The 17,328-nt window shown below is 48.8% G+C and overlaps 1 protein-coding gene across 1 annotated transcript; it reads right to left on the minus strand.

The window, feature by feature from the left end:
* Window positions 1-2,934: 2,934 nt before the first annotated feature.
* C3H19orf33 (chromosome 3 C19orf33 homolog) lies at window positions 2,935-9,608 on the minus strand. Its single transcript, XM_032980022.2, has 4 exons — window positions 9,387-9,608; window positions 8,148-8,230; window positions 6,913-6,966; window positions 2,935-3,663 (listed from the first exon to the last, which is right to left on the minus strand). Exons 1-4 carry the CDS (start codon window positions 9,400-9,402, stop codon window positions 3,457-3,459), a joined length of 360 nt encoding a protein of 119 aa, XP_032835913.1. The 5' UTR covers window positions 9,403-9,608; the 3' UTR covers window positions 2,935-3,456.
* Between the last annotated feature and the right edge of the window lie 7,720 nt (window positions 9,609-17,328).

Below are 17,328 nucleotides of genomic sequence, written 5' to 3' on the forward strand. Positions count from 1 at the left end.
AAATCATGCACACAACTTGCCACGCTGTCGAGAACGTCAGCAGCTTCCCAGGCTAGCTAATGAGGTTGGGGTGCGTCCACTTTAATGCCCCGTAGTTATTTTAGTGACCTTTAACGCCGTCCACGCCAATGTCACTCCTCTTTAATCGCTCAGTACTGCACACCGCTTTGGTGGTGAATGATGGACGCCACCCGGTAACGTTACCATTGTTTACGTGTCGATTAGCGTGGTACGCAGCACGAGTTCTCATCATTCAGGTTCCCCTTCCTCAATGCGATTCAACGAATTGTCACAATTCAGTCGCAATTCCATTCAAGCATCTACATATATACTGTACAGTAGAACGCCCGTTATGGCACGGGCGTCGCGGGAAATTAATAACGCCCACGTCGTGTTGAAAAATACGTGACTCCGTGTCTGTGTGGTGTCTGCGTGGTGTCTCCGTGTCTCCGTGGTGACTCCGTGTCTGCGTGGTGTCTCCGTGTCCGAGTGGTGACTCCGTGTCTCCGTGGTGTCTCCGTGTCTGCGTGGTGTCTCCGTGTCTGCGTGGTGTCTCCGTGTCCGCGTGGTGTCTCCGTGTCTGCGTGGTGTCTCCGTGTCTGCGTGGTGTCTCCGTGTCCGCGTGGTGTCTCCGTGTCTGCGTGGTGTCTCCGTGGTGTCTCCGTGTCCGCGTGGTGTCTCCGTGTCCGCGTGGTGTCTCCGTGTCCGCGTGGTGTCTCCGTGTCCGCGTGGTGTCTCCGTGTCTGTTTGCCCAACAGCACGCGCACGACCGAGGGAGTTGAGAGGGCCCGGGGGGGTAAGGGCTGACGGCTGCCATACTTCACCGCCACCAACAGAGAGAGGAGGGGTGGGAGTGGGGACTGCATTGGCCACTCGACACGTTTTTTTTTATTGCGGTGGGGGGAAGTGACTTGCAAATCCCCCGCGGTATTAGATTTTGCAGCGTCATGAACCACGTTTTTTTTTCCACCTTTCGCTGTATTTTTATTTTTACACTGCAGTGAATGTAACAGCCCGTGGCAGCTTTTCACATCGTACATGTGCGCTATGCTGGAGAGTGACCTTGTTTAAGGGGGGCATATAAAAACGGGAGGGGGGTTTGGGGGGGGGGTGAAAAAATAATGGAGGTCTCGAGTTTGCATTTTGTTAACTGATGATTCTTTTATTATGCTAGATTAGTCAGGAGCTTAGTCTCAAAGACTCCTGTCAGATTCTGATTGATATTTGGCTGGAACGACATAACGTGTTTACGCGGAGATACAGAACGGAATTCGGCTCTCATCTTTGCTTTTGCCCATGATGCTCCATGGCAACGCATATTGAGTTTGTGTAATATTCATTCCTTTATCAATCCACTTCTGTAAAAAAAAAGGTATTCCTGAAGTTGTGGCAGTCATGGGGATTATTTGACCATACATCACCGTACTGGTCAGTGTGGGTTGTACGGGGGAAAAGACTACAGGACCGGTTCACACATCGTTCGCCATCGATTTCAGCTGTGGCTGGGTATCAAACTCAGGATATCAGGTTCATAGTTCAGTGCGCCAACCACTGCACCACCACTCCTTTAATATTTTTGTGAAAACCCAGAAAATGGCATGACCCTGATTTGCACAGTCAATGAGGAGAGACACTGCATCAAGATCACACCGGTTTGAGTTGGAACCATGTGGAGAGACGCATGGTCATATCTCAAGAATAGCATTGATATTTGGGGCTGAAATCAGTGAGATGGCCGAGGAGAAAGTGGATGCGTTTGCAAATCGGCTGGGGAGGGGTGCCGCGGTGGCGAGATGTAAACGACCTCGCATGATATACAGGAGGTTGTGGGTTTGACACCGACCCTGACACCTGCTGTATATTTGGAGTTTGCATGTTCTCCACGTGGTTGCGTGGATTTTTGTCCGGGTCCTCCGATTTTTTCCCTACACATTTAGAGTCAACGTGCGTTTACAGAGTATTTTGCCGTTATAAGTTTCCACGCGATAAGCCACTTCGTTGAGCTATCATTTGTGATGGCCCGGTCACTTCTGAAAAGAGAAATTTAGCTCAGTAATGAGCATTACCTGGTAAAATAAAACAAAAAAAACTTGTAATTGTTTTAGTTTAAATGGCGGGTCGCTGGGTGTGTCAGGCCATGAGATAGGACTCTAAGGCACCCCTGTTAGACAAATGGACATTGGCAATCCTGCTCTCTCTGGGACACACAAGAAAAACATCTCCATCTTGTCTACACACCCATCATAGCGCCTCACAAACTGAGACGTGGCCGAGGGCTGATTAACAATAATTCAAAGTTTCTTTATAAATTGTGCGGCTGGGTGGAGATGCTGTAAAGAGATGTTGTGTGTAAACTCTTAATTCTTGGTGCCTTGTTTGGCATCGACCTCATTTGTGTTAATTGCCATGTTTTGTCTTCCGGGTTTGATGTTAATTCTCTCATGGGTATGCAAATATATGCATTCGTGTCAAATCTCACAAACATGCACCTGGCCCATCACACGCTGCTGCAGTCCCTTCGACTGCGTGACAAATCAAGGTTAACATTATGATTCAGATGTAAACCGTGAAGGTCAAATGAACCAATGGTATGCCACATGCTTAAAATAAGCAAACCAGTTAATAGTGAACTCACAAAATGTTGGAAGCGACCTTTATTTTACCATCAAAATAATTCAAAATTAAAATCCTACAGAAATGTACGGAGAACGCTAAAAAATAAAACTACAGGTGCTTTTTTATTTTTGCGAAACACTTTTAACAATCACCAATATCAAACATAAGACCCATCAGGAACATGCATGCAGGGGAGGAGGGGAAACGACAGCTTGGGTCTACATTACTGATACATCTTGGAGGAGCCTACAGCTGAATATCAAGAAGCAATGCTTCTGTCATGCCCATGATGGGAGTGGAGCTTTGGGGCAAATTGCAAATTGGCAAGAGTCAAACATGTTTTGAACAGACCTTACAAATTGAACAGTGGTTATAGACCTCCTGCAACACAGCTACGAGTGACATCTAGACGAACAGCTGCCTTTTTTTAATTATGAAGTGCAGCTCACGCTGCATCTGTTTTCAATCAATCTGTTACCTGCACAAGGTTTAAAGAAACGCTCCAACTATACACCCGGTTAAGAGCTCTAGTGGAGGCGCAATGCAGCACAAAAATGCTGGCAGCGTTCGGGATGGTATTTGAGCGAGGGATAACGCCATCACTGATAAAAAGTTATTTGTGTCCTGAAGTTACGCGACTGCTGGCAGTTATAGCGGGGGCCTTCGTATCTGTCAAACGTAATAATAATCCTGCAGGAATCACAACGGCGTTTGCCTTAACGATAAGGCGAAGGACGAAATGGAACTGGCAGGAGCCACATTCATCATTCAGCCTGTGCTTTCTGCTCACAGCATGTCCACTCTGAACCCAATTTGCAACGAGCTGCTCAGTAGGCACCCTTAGTGCTTACACTTCTCCTTTTGTTCCTTATCCTTGCAACCTTTGCCCTTGTGCTCCTTGTGCTCCTTGTGATCCTTGTGCTCCTTGTGCTCCTTGTGATCCTTGTGCTCCTTGTGTTCCTTGTGATCCTTGTGCTCCTTGTGCTCCTTATGCTTCTTGTGCTCTCCACAAGCGCCCTGTCCATGCTTGTGGCCTTTGCCGTGACCCTGCAGGGTCAAGGCGCCAGACACGGGGAGAGACGGAGGCACCCGGGTCACCATTGGACATCGTCCCGCCCTTTAAAGATTTGGTAGGGTGAACCCCTCGCCACACGCGAGACGCCACCCACGCTGGTGGCATCGGCGGTGGCGTCGTTTCACCAAGCCAGCTTCCCTTCGCGACCTCCGCAAGGGCAGGGCCTTCGCCTGGCTGCGCCGCGATTCGTTTTGCCCTGGCACTTCAATGGTGGGCAAAAAGAAGGCGAGCCCAATCTATACATCTAATGTAATTGGGGGTGGGGTCAAAATATGTTATCAACAGCGGTATGGGTTCACTGTGCAGGAGTGGCCCTTCACTTATGCACGGCCAATTCTCAATTACCTATGGTCAAATCTCAATTACTTATGGTCAAATCTCAATTACCCACAGCCAAATCTCAATTACCCACAGCCAAATCTCAATTGCCCACAGCCATATCTCAATTACCCACAGCCATATCTCAATTACCCACAGCCATATCTCAATTACCCACAGCCAAATCTCAATTACCCACAGCCAGGTTAAAAAAATAACTACATAGAAAATTCAAAGATACATGATCAATAAAACCCCACATTTTAATTTAAGCTGCATAGAATGCGTCTTCTGGTTTGTTTTCTTTGTTTCTTAAAGTACAGTAACCGGTTTGCTTGCTGACGCACGACAAGGGAGGAGCAGACAATTATTATTATTATACCAGCGCATGCGTATTGATATTTTTTTCCAGCACCCAGGTAATCGGTCCATGGCCAATAGAAACTTAACGGTGGTATACAATTGGTGCATGAATATACCATATCGCAGATGTTGCCATATGCACGATGTAATTGTTTGTTTTATTACCTGCACAGCAATAAAGCTGTACAAGAGCACTGCTCCACAGGACTATGGCCTGTGCACCGAGATTCTCAAGACACCACACACGGTGGGGGGGGGGGGGGCACACGTACCGTGCAGCATCCAACTCATTAAACATGCGATGTTCGCTGGGAACGTTGTAGGGCGCACCCTCGCTAGGAATGGGGCCCGGTCTCCACCCCGGACCCAGATAACCCCAACCGGCGCACACCCACACGCGCGCGAGCGGAGTGCACGCGGCATTTGAAAACAAAATGAAGGCTCCCGCGTGAGACTTTTTGCATCACGGGGGACATTGATGTTTGCAAATGCCTATTAAGGCCAGCATGAAACGCAATTATTTGTTTACTTGCGTAACAAACATTGAGCCATAATAGAGGTTTTACTGGTGAAACGATGTACTCGGTTTGTAAATGTTGTGGCTTGGCTCTCCAACACTCCGGTGTGCTGTACTAGTGACGAATTGGCCACGTTATGTTTACGTGACAACCCTTACTAGTTGGCTGTGTCGGGTGTAGGTGGGTTTTAACGACACATTTATATATTTACGCGATCTAACCCAAAAACCTCTTATGGATGATATTGGTCGCGAAAGCCTACGAGTTAAACCAACATTTCACCCTAAGCCGTTTTACTAAAATGACCGATGGAGGACCTTGGTGAAAAATAGAAAAAAATGACGGGGAATAAATCATAACATTGCAGACCCCGAGTAGCAAACACATCAGAGGAAAAGAACATTCAAGTGCTGCACCATTCAAATGACACTGGCAGGTGCTGCACATCATCAGCACTGAAGCACCAGGTCGAGTTCGTTAGCCACGTGTGCAGGGATGTAGCGCGAATAAAAAAATATATAACGCCAAAATCACGCGGGGGTTCGCTAACCACATGTGCAAGAACAGGTTAAAGTTGCTGAGAAGTGCAGAGAAACAATTATGAGTGGAGAAGGGGCAGCCCCGTCATTACTCGAAAAATTAATTTGTTGTATTTGTATTGAGGACAAGTCTTAGGGGCAGCCAATTGTAAAGATCATTCAGACATTTTCTAGAGACCTCGAGGGCTGTGCCATCAGCAATTATGTTTATTTTCGAGTGGATTAGAGGTTTATCTTTCGTGGAGAGGGCGAACACAATCAAGTTGTCTATTCTTGGGGAACTATGCCTCCCTCTAAATAGAGGTTTGAAATGTGGGTTCACGCTTTCGAAATGTGGTTTTCCACAGTACAGAGGGGAAAAAGGCTGGGCATTCATCGTGTTAAGGGAGGGGACTCGGTTAAACATGTTCAACTCAGAGATAGGGATGAGTTTGAATGCCTGCTGCAAGGTTTGTCAATGAAGGCCAGGAGACCGCATAGCAGAAGTGGGGTCAGGTTGGTGAGAATTATGAAAAGATACAGCCCGCAGAGGCAAAATTGGAATTTAGGCCATCTATGACTTATTTAGGGTCAGAGGCATTTATTTACCAGCAATTTTAAGCTTAGGTGGAACTCCATAGTCAACATGTCTGCCGTCAACAGTCTTTATAGCTTGCCAGAATAGCTTCCGATCGTAATGGGAATCTAAGAGGCTGTCTGGGAAGTAGCAATGTTTGGAATACCGAATCAGCTTAGTGCAGTGGTTCCTTAAAATTCTGTAATTGGTCCAATTTGAATCGAGGTTCGTGTGCTCGGCCAATTTCCAGGCTGCATTTATAGATTGGATGAGCTGGGCGATTTTGTGGCTGAACTCGGGGTGTTGTGGGGCTGTCTACCTTTGAACTTTTTCAGAGGGGGCGTGTTCTATCCACAAGATGGTTGAACACTGGTTTTAAATAAGACCACCCTGTGTCCAAAACTGGAATTTTTGCCAATGGTGGACAAAGCAGAGTAGGTGACGTCATGGTGGTAGGCCTTGGGGTGAAACACATTCAGGAACACTCAGATTCTTTTGTGGGGGTAAATCTTGCATTTTAGAATTTCTCAAACCAAAAATGTAATGAGGCGAGTTCTGAGGACACCCACTTTTGCGACCTTTCCATGAGCATTGGATAGAATAAGGTCAGCTATAGACAAGTCAATGAGGGTTAAAGCCTGCAGCATCGCACCTGGCAGCACACCTTTGTATTCGAGGCGCAGGTGTTTACAAAAAAATGTCAAGGTCGCAGTAAGCCTTTGGGAGGCCTAGGCTTGTTTCAGATACCAACGTGCCACTGGTACTGTGCACAAGGGAGAATACCAGAAACCAGACGTTTGGATCACAGTGCAGTGAGTAGAGCGATGCAGGCTTCTGCTGTTTTTATTCCAACACAGAGGCAACACATTGCACACGCAGGGCCCAGCTGACGACAAACACTCCTCCTCACAACGCCCCCATGCCCACCTTCCCCTCGTGGTTGTCATCGGACGAGGAGCTTGAGTCGCCATCTCCTTCGCACTGGGAAATAAACAAAAGCACAGAAATTCTCAAGGGTAAAAATGGGGACCTCACGCACAGGAGAATAAACCATTCCCCCCCCCCCCCATGTAAAATCTCCCACCCACGACGCTCATTTTCCACGTATTGTTCTCAGCGTTTGTAAACATGAAGCAGTTTACGGTGTCACGACAATGCTTTTGCAAGTAAATATTTAATAATACGCAAAAACATGACTGCCATCATTAGCATTGAAAAATACGTACTCTATGTTTGGGCAAAAGCCCTTTGCTATATTAATATAAATGAATATTCCTTCCCAGTAAAAATTTTTGTGGAAAATTTTATTCTAAACGTGAGTATTACAGCTACATCTTAAATTACGACATCTAAAAAAAACGAACACCGCTTCACGGTTTATTCTGTTGTATTTTGTGAATGTTTTGCTCATTGTTTAATGTTCGTTGTTTAATATTTGTGTCAGGTCCCGTTTGTTAGGCGTTCGAACCGTTTGTTGACGTGTTCAGTCTTGCCGCTCGACCCTTGGGTCTACCGTGTACAAGAGACTTGTGGTTTGCATGGGGTTCTCACCTTGTACAAAGTGTGCGTGTGTGTGGTTGCATGTACACACAAGACGACATCACCTGGGGTGTGACCATTTTCATCAGACCTCAGAAGTGAATAATGGCTGAAACCTATTGCTTTGATGGACAGACACCTGCCAATGCTGATGAGGCAGTGAATGTTGAAAGCGATCAAGGGTTGCCTTGAACCAATGATGTTGCATTTATGCACTTCCAGAAGTCTATGCGGCTGATGTGTTGGATGAATTATTCTTTTTTTTGTATGTGGTCAGACAGATATTGGAAGGAGGGATATTGTTAGCTTATTTATTGTTGCAATTCATTGGCGGGTTGTTATAGGGCTCCAGAAGTGTGTGGTGGGCGTCAGAGGGCGTGTACAGCAAAAGCCATTGTTGTACTGTACGTCTATGCTCCCGACAATATATGCCCGCCAACCCATAAATGACCAGCGTGGTGAAGTATGGTCCGACAACCCGCCACGACCCAGACGGTGTGGGGAGGCCCTGATCCAGCAGTGAATTCACAAAGGGGACCGTGCACGTGTACTGTATGTCTACGCATGTATGCATATTGGGAGCAGAAAGACATCCTTCCCACAGCCTAAGGTGCTCTCGTCACCTTCTTCCCTTCCTTGTGCTTATGCTCGCCGCCCTTGGGTTGAGGGTGACATTTGGACCCTTCGTCCTCCTTGCAGGGCAGAGCTGTCAAGCCACAGGACCTCTCATCGATCAACATTGATTCACAATGAAGGGCAATGGGTCTTATCAGGCTCATCAGGTGAGTAATACTTACCAGAGATGCATCTCAGCTACAACAGTCAAAAGTCAGTGATTTATTGCTTAAATGGACATTGGGGCGGTGGTTATCTCCCATTTAAAGTCTTGAGCCAGTGGTGGAAATTCCACATTGCCATTTCTGGGGTGAGACTATTCATTGGACAAACACTGTTGACTTCGACAAAATGGTACCAATTTTATCCACCCGACCCAGGAGGTATTATAAGGAGCCCGAGATGTGAGGCACTTTCTCGACTGCAATATCAACGGCTTATGGAAATTCCTCAAGGATTTAGAAGGGGGTATGACATTTAACAGGAATTGTTAATAAGTCACATTATACAATTTAAGAAAACTTGCATTGAAAAATCACATATTTGCATCGTGGCGATGCATCAATTAAATATTCGGTTTTTTTCCAAAGAGTAATTCCTGCAGTCACGAAAGCACCTAATCAAGTTTAAATATTGGTTCTTACGCTCACGATATTCATATTTATATGGTATCGCGTGCGTAATCATCTTTCGATTCGCGTAGAGCATTTCACTCGGGTTACGCGACCCCTGCAGCCGCTAGAGGCCGCTGCATCAACAACGTGAATCGTGACTTCATCGAATGGCACAAGGGGGCTGGTAGGGGTGCTACTCCTCCCAAAGTGCGCAGGCGGTGCAACTGCACAGGGGTCCCAACGGGGCCGAAGGGCCCCCCCCCCGAGCACAGGGATACGAAAGGGGGTAGAAATTGGACAGGGGGGGGGGGGGGTGGGGATTCATCCCTTGCGCCACGGCCGAAGGGCCTAAACTCGCTGCGTCACACGGCAGCATCCATTCCTCTCCCGGGCGTTCCTAATTGGCGTCATCCTTACCCAAGGCAGAAGCTGTGGGTATAATTTCGCTCAACTGGGGACCATTATCATCACCGCAATACACGCACGTCGCGACGTTCAATAACATAATGCATTTCCATAACATTTTAAGAATAGCGTACAACTGAAGAAAAATTATAATCTCTTAACCATCATCACCGCCGTCATCACCACCACCACCACCGTCACCACCACGATGATTGACAACATTCCTACCTTCTGCGAGATCCATCACTTCCTGCGACGGCGATGCTGTCGTCTGTAGAAGATGGTGGCAATTGTGAGCCGTGGAAAACGCCCTGCTCGTGGATTTGTGTGCTGCGTACGGCGACGAGAGTCTGGCACCCCACCCCACCCCCCCGTATTTATACCCCGTGTGGCCACGGGATCGTTCGAGGGGGCTCCCAACGTCAGAGCGGGCAGCAGCGGCAGCAGCAGCGCCACCGTCCTGGCCCCTTCCTCTCTCGCACATTGCTTGCACGTGACACACTCGCCGCCCACGGATGGCGTGATGTGCGTTGCTTACGAATTCCTTAGAATTTAGACTTTTACAGCAACAACAACAAAACGTATTCTTGGTTCTTTCGGTAAAGTCACGTAGAAGGGAAACAATGAAATAATATATTTATTATAAAGAATAATAAAGTAATAAATATGTTATTATTTAATATATTTATTATAAATAACAAAGTAATAAATATATTATTTAATAAATATATTATTTAATTGTTTCCCTTCTACGTGACTTTACCGAAAGAACCAGAATATGAGTCCCTGCAGTCACTAAAGCTTTAAATCAAAATTTAAACAAAAAAACGTTTTTTTTAAATGTCCTCAATTTTTTTTATGTATTTATTATGAAATACCCGCAGCGGCATCCGGGCGTGTCCCGGGCCACGGTGTGATGGTTAACGGGGGAGATAAAGCGTGGGTTGGTGCAGGCATCATCACAGCCACCACCACCACCCCTCCGCCGCCGCCCCCCCCTGCTCACACATTGCCCGCAGCATCGCGTGCACGACGAACACGCGATGCTTCGTGCACGCGGTTATTTGGAATTTTCGTTCGTGAACACGTTTGCCCGCACGCAAGGGGCGCATTGGTGTCCCATGCATTGCTGCGTGTCGGTCGTGACCATGGTGGATGCTGCTGCTGCGCTGGGCCCGATGCAACAAAAGACGCTGCTGGCTCCCAATTGTCGAATCGCACAGCGGCAATCGAAGAGGGGCAAGAGGCAGGGAGCTACCGAGTGCGAATGCGGCGCAAACACTCACCGTGTTATTTTTTTTCCTTTCGCATATTGGGGGGGGGGGGGGTCACAAGACATCTGGACCGCCATGTAGGTTGGAAGACGAGACGCACAGTGCCATGTTATTATTTTCTGCATTGTCCACAGTTCACTGTATCCTATGGCAACAGGGGCATACACGGTGGTCACGCATCTAAGGCACCACCCAGCCTCGCCGCCAATGATTCTAAAAGGGTCGTTCATGATGCACCGTGTAATTAGAGGTACGCCTCACCTGTTGATCGTGTATGACTCAGCTGTTATCCGCGCGCGCGCACACACACATGCACGCAGTGTAAGATAGAGAGAGATTTAAAGCTTTCGTGACCGCAAGGATCCATACTCTTTGGTTCTATTCGGTAAACTCCGCACAGATAGAACCAAAGAGTATAGAGAGAGAGAGGTATGGCGCACTATTGAATCAATGTCCCTCTAAGGGACGTTACAGCAACGTGTGTTCGACACTCAGCCTGACACGCGCACACTGCGACATGTACAGTGCCTTTATGTTGCTGTTCGACAAAACCTAAAGTAAACAAGGACATGGAAATAATAATTATTATTATAATGAGCATGCCCAAGTATTTTCCCGGCAGTCTCAAAGCGTCTCTAGACTCTTTTCAAATGATCCCTGCATCGGTAATATTTCCTGCAGGACAATATTTTGTGTTTTACATAAAAGCCTGAACACATTCTTCAATGACACTGCATTTATATATATACTACAGTGTACTGTATACATCATTTCCGACGTTTCAGGCAACGGCTATGATTTACATTATATAAGGGTCATTGCCTGAAACGTCGCCGCTTTTATTTATTTATTTTAAGGCCACGGTATAATTGACGACTGTGTCGATGTTCTGTTCATTGTGCTTGTGGAGCACTGCCAACGCAGCAGACGAGAACCCAAGTACCTGGCTTAAAGCCAAAACTCCGCACAGATAGATTGCATTCACCACCGATGGACAAATCGATGAAAGCTATAATCCAATGTCATACACGGGGAGTGTCATGCTGACAGATATGGCTGCAAGTTTGTTCGTACATGTTATGCATATCGTTTATTGTTAAATTTGAATCAAAGTTCCTATGATTACTGTTGTTACATTGTATTTTATAGGTTTATTTTTTTCTGATTTCTAAAACATTATGGTTAAGCCATGTTTCTTGCGGAAGTGCGGAGTTGGCCTGATAACTTGAATCTAAATTGTCTTATGGTTGTTATTGTATGTCTTGCATCACACTGGGATTTTTGCACACAGCGTTGTAATACGGTGGGTTTTTTTTCTGGAAGATTTTGCTGGTTTATCCAGGATGTTTCTGCTGCGCGTCGTCGTCGCTTTAAGATGTTCTCTGTTCATATTTAGTTTGTTGCGGTTGCACCCGACTCAAGAGCCGCATGGCTCACAGGGCTATACCTAATAAATGAAACTTGAAAGTTGAAAAACATTGTCGTACTGCTGTTCTTATGGCATCCTCGCAGCCCCATGCCTCCATCTGGTATGTCCAGGTACGCTCCATTCTCCAGCACGAACCAGGCTTAAACCTTGCTTGGCTTCTGAAATCGGATGCGTTTCGCGTGAAATCGTTGGAGTCGTGTATCGGCTCAACACGATGGTTGTTAAATCAAAAAAATAATTGCATAACCTTTACCCGTATGAACCCAAAAAAAAAAGCCAATCCCCTTAGTAGAACACTGCTCGCTTGCCGGTTTGTCACAAGTATAGACACGTTTATCGTGATGGGTGTTAGCACACTGGACTTTGGCTATGCAGTGGAGATGGTCGGTTCGAGTCGATCTCCTGGCACCGGCAGTTGTTGAAACAACGGTGCGTGTTGCCTAAAAAAGCCTCCTCCGTCTCTGTCCACTCAGCAGCAAGCAGCAGCAGCAGTGTACACGCGCACACCACAGCTAGTCCGATCGGCAAGTTGCGTGTGGTGGGATGAAGTGTGCGTGCAAGATATGCGTCCAGTGTTAAAGAGTAGGCCACATTACTTCTACGGGGAGACTTTGTTGAGTTACTCGTGGTGGAGCCCCTTCATCCAGCCGTGACGTGAGCGAGTAATTGTAGGATTGCACCTTTATCGAATAGCTTGCAGTATTATTACACTCCTTGCAGGCACGCAAGCCTGGAATTTAGGTCTCACCCTCCACTCACTTGGGCCCTTTTGCGCCTTTGGCCACCACGAGGATGTGTGCAGAACAAGCGCAGGAATTGTGATGTCTTCCCCTAATGCAAAAAATCCTGGCATCTCCTTTGCCTTCAATGTATTCCTGTTATGCCTTGCCGTTGAAGACCTCTTTTTGCGTGTTCTGTATGTACTGTAGAGTGTTCGCCCTAAAGCAGTGGTTCTTAACCTTGACTGGAGCCTTGCACCCCTTTGGTTCTCAGTCGTTTAAACTTGTATTATGTTCATACATGCATAGGTGTGATGAAAGAAAGTGTATCGATGATTTTTACCTTTTAAATCAAATCTGGCCATGTCTCGCACACCCACAAAGGGCATCTCGCAGTACCCACGTGGTGCAGCTTTCACCCCCAGGTTAAGAACCACCGCCCTAAAGGAAGCTTTGAACAAAAGCTGCAAAATTCGCACGAAAACATGGAGGGGTAAAAATGATTGGAATTAAATCGAGGGGCAGAAGGACGATCAGAAGAATTCGATAGCATACGCAACGCTAATAATACTATAATTTTGACTGTAAAGAAACAGCACCGCAAGTAGGCATGAGCAGGGCGCGTCATGGCTAGGAGTGACGGCTGGCCGATGGTCGAGACTCACCACGGAGTGGTAGCCAAGAGATGGAACGCGCCTGAGAGGTCTCCACCACCGCCGAGGTGGTGGTGGAGCGATGGAATCACCTCAACGTACAGCTGCTGGGTGGATTGTTACATTCCAGGACCGTGTGAAATATTGAGACAGCTTGCGGTGTGGGAGATCCATTTTGCACTGGATTGATCATGGCCGACGATGATGATGATGACGACAATAAACAAACTCATCGATTAATTGATCACCGGAAGAAGCAGTTATTGATTTAAAAACCAAGTGCGTGTAGCTGCCGTTTCATCTGTCATCTCCGTGACCAGGCGCGCGCTCACAAAATATTCTCTCTCTCCCGTCTTGCTCTGCGTTTGACAAGGCTGCGGATAAAGTGTGGGATAAGGACGCTTTCGGCGTTTCCAATTAGCCAGAGGGATGTAATTGCAACCGAGTCGTATCCAATTAATACACCGGCTCTATTTTCATTACTCGGGGTGCCTGGGGAGAGCAGGGGTGGGGGGGGGGGCATGGAATATTCGCCCCATTTCCAGAGCCTCCCCATCCCCTCTCTCAATGTACGCGTGATAAAGCGACGTCCACGAGACCTACAGCGACAAAGATCCCCCGTACAGCATTAAAGAACTGTTGGGGCAAGTGCTGCTAGCGAGCACACATGAAGGCCGGAACGGCACACGAGTGGGGTGGGTGGCCAACATCACACCCGGCCAGTGGCGATGTTTACACACCACACCAGGTCCTCATTTGAGGCTGAGTCGATCTAGGGGAGGCCCAGGGCCGGTTCAAATGCTCGTCACTGGGTGTTGGGCGTGAGCCAGAATCGAATTCGGGTCACCGGGTTCACGCTACACACATGACCACACACACATAGATGAGCGGTGTAGGCACGGGCACCACCCTCATGGGCTGGTACTGAACGAGCAGCAAAGATTGTCCGTGGAAGTTCACCACCGCCTCCCCCCGTAAGGTGATGTTGAAACATGTGACAGTAAGTCGACTTGGCTTCAACCCTGCCACGCCGCCAATGGGCAATGTGTGGTGCCAGGGCCACGGAGCAACTCTGCAAGCGCCGCGACTCCCCCCTGGCCGCCACCCTGAGCACACTGAGCAACCACACGCAGCACACACACTGAGCACACACACTGAGTACACACACACTGAGTACACACACTGAGCACACACACACACTGAGCGCACACACTGAGTACACACACTGAGCACACACACTGAGTACACACACTGAGTACACACACACACTGAGTACACACACTGAGTACACACACACACACTGAGTACACACACTGAGTACACACACACACTGAGCGCACACACTGAGCTCACACTGAGTACACACACTGAGCACACACACACTGAGTACACACTGAGCACACACACACACACTGAGCACACACACTGAGTACACACTGAGCACACACTGAGCACACACACACACGCAGCGCACACACTGATTACACACACACTGAGCGCACACTGAGCACACACACACACACACTGAGCACACACACGCAGCACACACACTGAGCACACACACCGAGTGTCCTAGCGGGGGATTGCCTGGCACAACGCGTTTTCATCCGAAGGGTCCCGAGGAGGAAAGTGCCACGGTTTCCCGGTGCCAGGGGATTGGCCGACCCTCGCAGGACAAGTCACATTGCGGTGCCCCTGAGTTGGCTTAAAATTGTATCGGCACACAAAGGTTCACCGGGCCAGCCGCAATGAGTGATACACGACATCGGGGAGGGAGCTGGGGTGAAATATTAAGCGCGCAGAGCAGACTAAGAGGTCAGGGGATCGCAGCGCCACGACCTCCCCCGGCCCCCGACCGAATACACACTAGCAGGGTGTGTATCTGCCAGCCGGACGTCTTTCCCGATTTAACGGGATGAGTCAGAAATTAATGAATACGAGTGCATAGACAGTAGGCTGCCGAAGTAACCGTCGAAATGCTCCGTGTAAGGAAATGGAAACGAGCGAGGATCGCTGGTAAGCACACGATTGGCTGCGCGGGATAACGCAACCCTGCATTTTTTTAAGTCAGGGGGCATAAAAAGGGGAGCCTGAAACCGTTCAGATGAGAACTCTTCTTCAACATCTTGGTCGCCAATACCCTTCACCCCCCCCCCTGCCATCCTGCCTCCTCGAGCCACTGCCAGTGAGTGCTGCTATGAGGCAGTGATAGGCAAGGTTTTTTCGCCATCCTCCCTCCGACTCTCACAGCCTCCGTGCGACGCCGTGAGTACAGCTACGAGGTACGTGATAGGGCGTGTGAGCGTTTGGGGACTTGGGTAGCAGCAGTAGGCTAGGCTCCGCCCGTAGAATATTCCCTCCGGGTAGTGCGGGGTTTGCGCCGCGAATAAAAGTTAGCACAGGGCATCGGTGTGGTGTCCGTGACTCCTGTGTGGAGCGGCTGCGTGGGCGGACGCGCGGCGAGAGGGAGGGCGGAGCCGCAGCACGAGCGGGCGTTGAGGCAATGGCTCGCAGGTGTGGCCGCGAGTGTGCCGCTACGGACTGCGTTAACGTTAGCTGCGGTGTGTGTGCGTTTTAGGATGTAATCGCCCGCAGGGGCGCGCGCGTTCGCGCCCCGGCGTTAGCGGTAGCTGTGGTGTACGCGGGCGTGTGTGGGTTAACGCCGTGCGGCTGTGAGCCAGCAGCATGAGCATGCCCCGCAGAGAGGGCGCTAGCGCGGGGGGCCCGATCACGCGGTCGGTGGGGGCCCGGCGGGAGCCGACCGACGCGGTGGAGGAGGCAGTGGAAGGGGCGGACGTCGCGCCCCCCAACTGCCCGGCAAGGGCGGCGGGGCGTTTGTCGGCCCCCACAATTGCTGAACAGGTTCTGGACAGGGTGAGGTCTCTGTGTAGTCAACCTCCACCGTCAACACGACAACCTACAACTACAAGTGTGGCTACCTACAGACAGGGTCGCGTATTGTTGACGAATGTCCACCGACTAAGTTCGGCGGAGTTCTACGAGAACGCCACATGGCCACGGAGGACGCTACCGCATGGCTCGGCGATCACGCACACGCCGAATGACGACCATGTGACTTTGTGCTTGGGAAAATTAAATCATGTTTTTACCATAGATCACATATGCAATGTTTTAAAAATTGCCAATATATACACAACATAGAATGTGGTTATGCGCTATCATTGGTTACCATTCCAGCTCTGATCGTTAAATACCGGGTTGACTGTCATGTAACAAAATTACGCTCTAGTGTGTAGAGGGTTAAGGACGTGCTGCCATCTATGGAGTGGGGCTCGAGGTCCCTTGAAGAAGGGAACTCTCAAAGACGGCCTACTTCTTTGGCCACCAATGACTAGGTGGACTCCAGCCCGCGGCCTCCACAAAGCTCTGGGCGGCCCTGATAACTCACAGTGTTTTGTCAATCCACTGCTGGATGAAGAAATCGCCACGCCGTGTCGGTTATAGGGGTTGTTTTGACCATACTTTACCACGCTGATCAGTACATGTTGGTGTGAAGGGTGGGTAGGCGAGAGGGCATGGCCCGTACTGCTGATCCACCCCAATAGATAGCTTAAATACGTAACATTTTTATCTAAAAAGGAACAAACACCACTCGCCACTGACGTTGCTCATGGCCGGGAATGGAAATCTTGTCGGATGTATATGCACAGTGCGGTAACCACTGCGCCACCGCTCCACCCCCCACGACAACATAATCAGACCTGAAGGTCCCATTATTCACTACCCCAACCCCCACGACCCACACAACCGCCGGGCTCTCGGGGGCTTAGGGTTGATTCTAAAACAGGACGGGATTTTTTTTTTCAAATTGTCACTTACTGCTCGCTAAGTGTGAACGCGAAAGGGCACGTGTGGCTCTTGCATATATTTAATTACCGAATTAACGCGGATCAGCCCGACTGCATATCCAATTACAAGCCAGCTTGCTTCACGCTCTCGGCAGTGCATGCAATTCAATGCACGGCTATTGCCGCTGTGTCCTGATAATGAGACGCTACGGAAAGTAAGACGCACCCCCAGACCGTGTGCCCGGTGTCAATAAATGTGCACATATAATCTGGTCGCACTCACCTA

The sequence above is a fragment of the Petromyzon marinus genome, chromosome 3, assembly GCF_048934315.1.
Source record: "Petromyzon marinus isolate PM22_M1 ecotype Great Lakes invasive population chromosome 3, UKy_Petmar_22M1.pri1.0, whole genome shotgun sequence".
In the NCBI taxonomy this organism is placed as follows: Eukaryota; Metazoa; Chordata; class Hyperoartia; order Petromyzontiformes; family Petromyzontidae; genus Petromyzon; species Petromyzon marinus.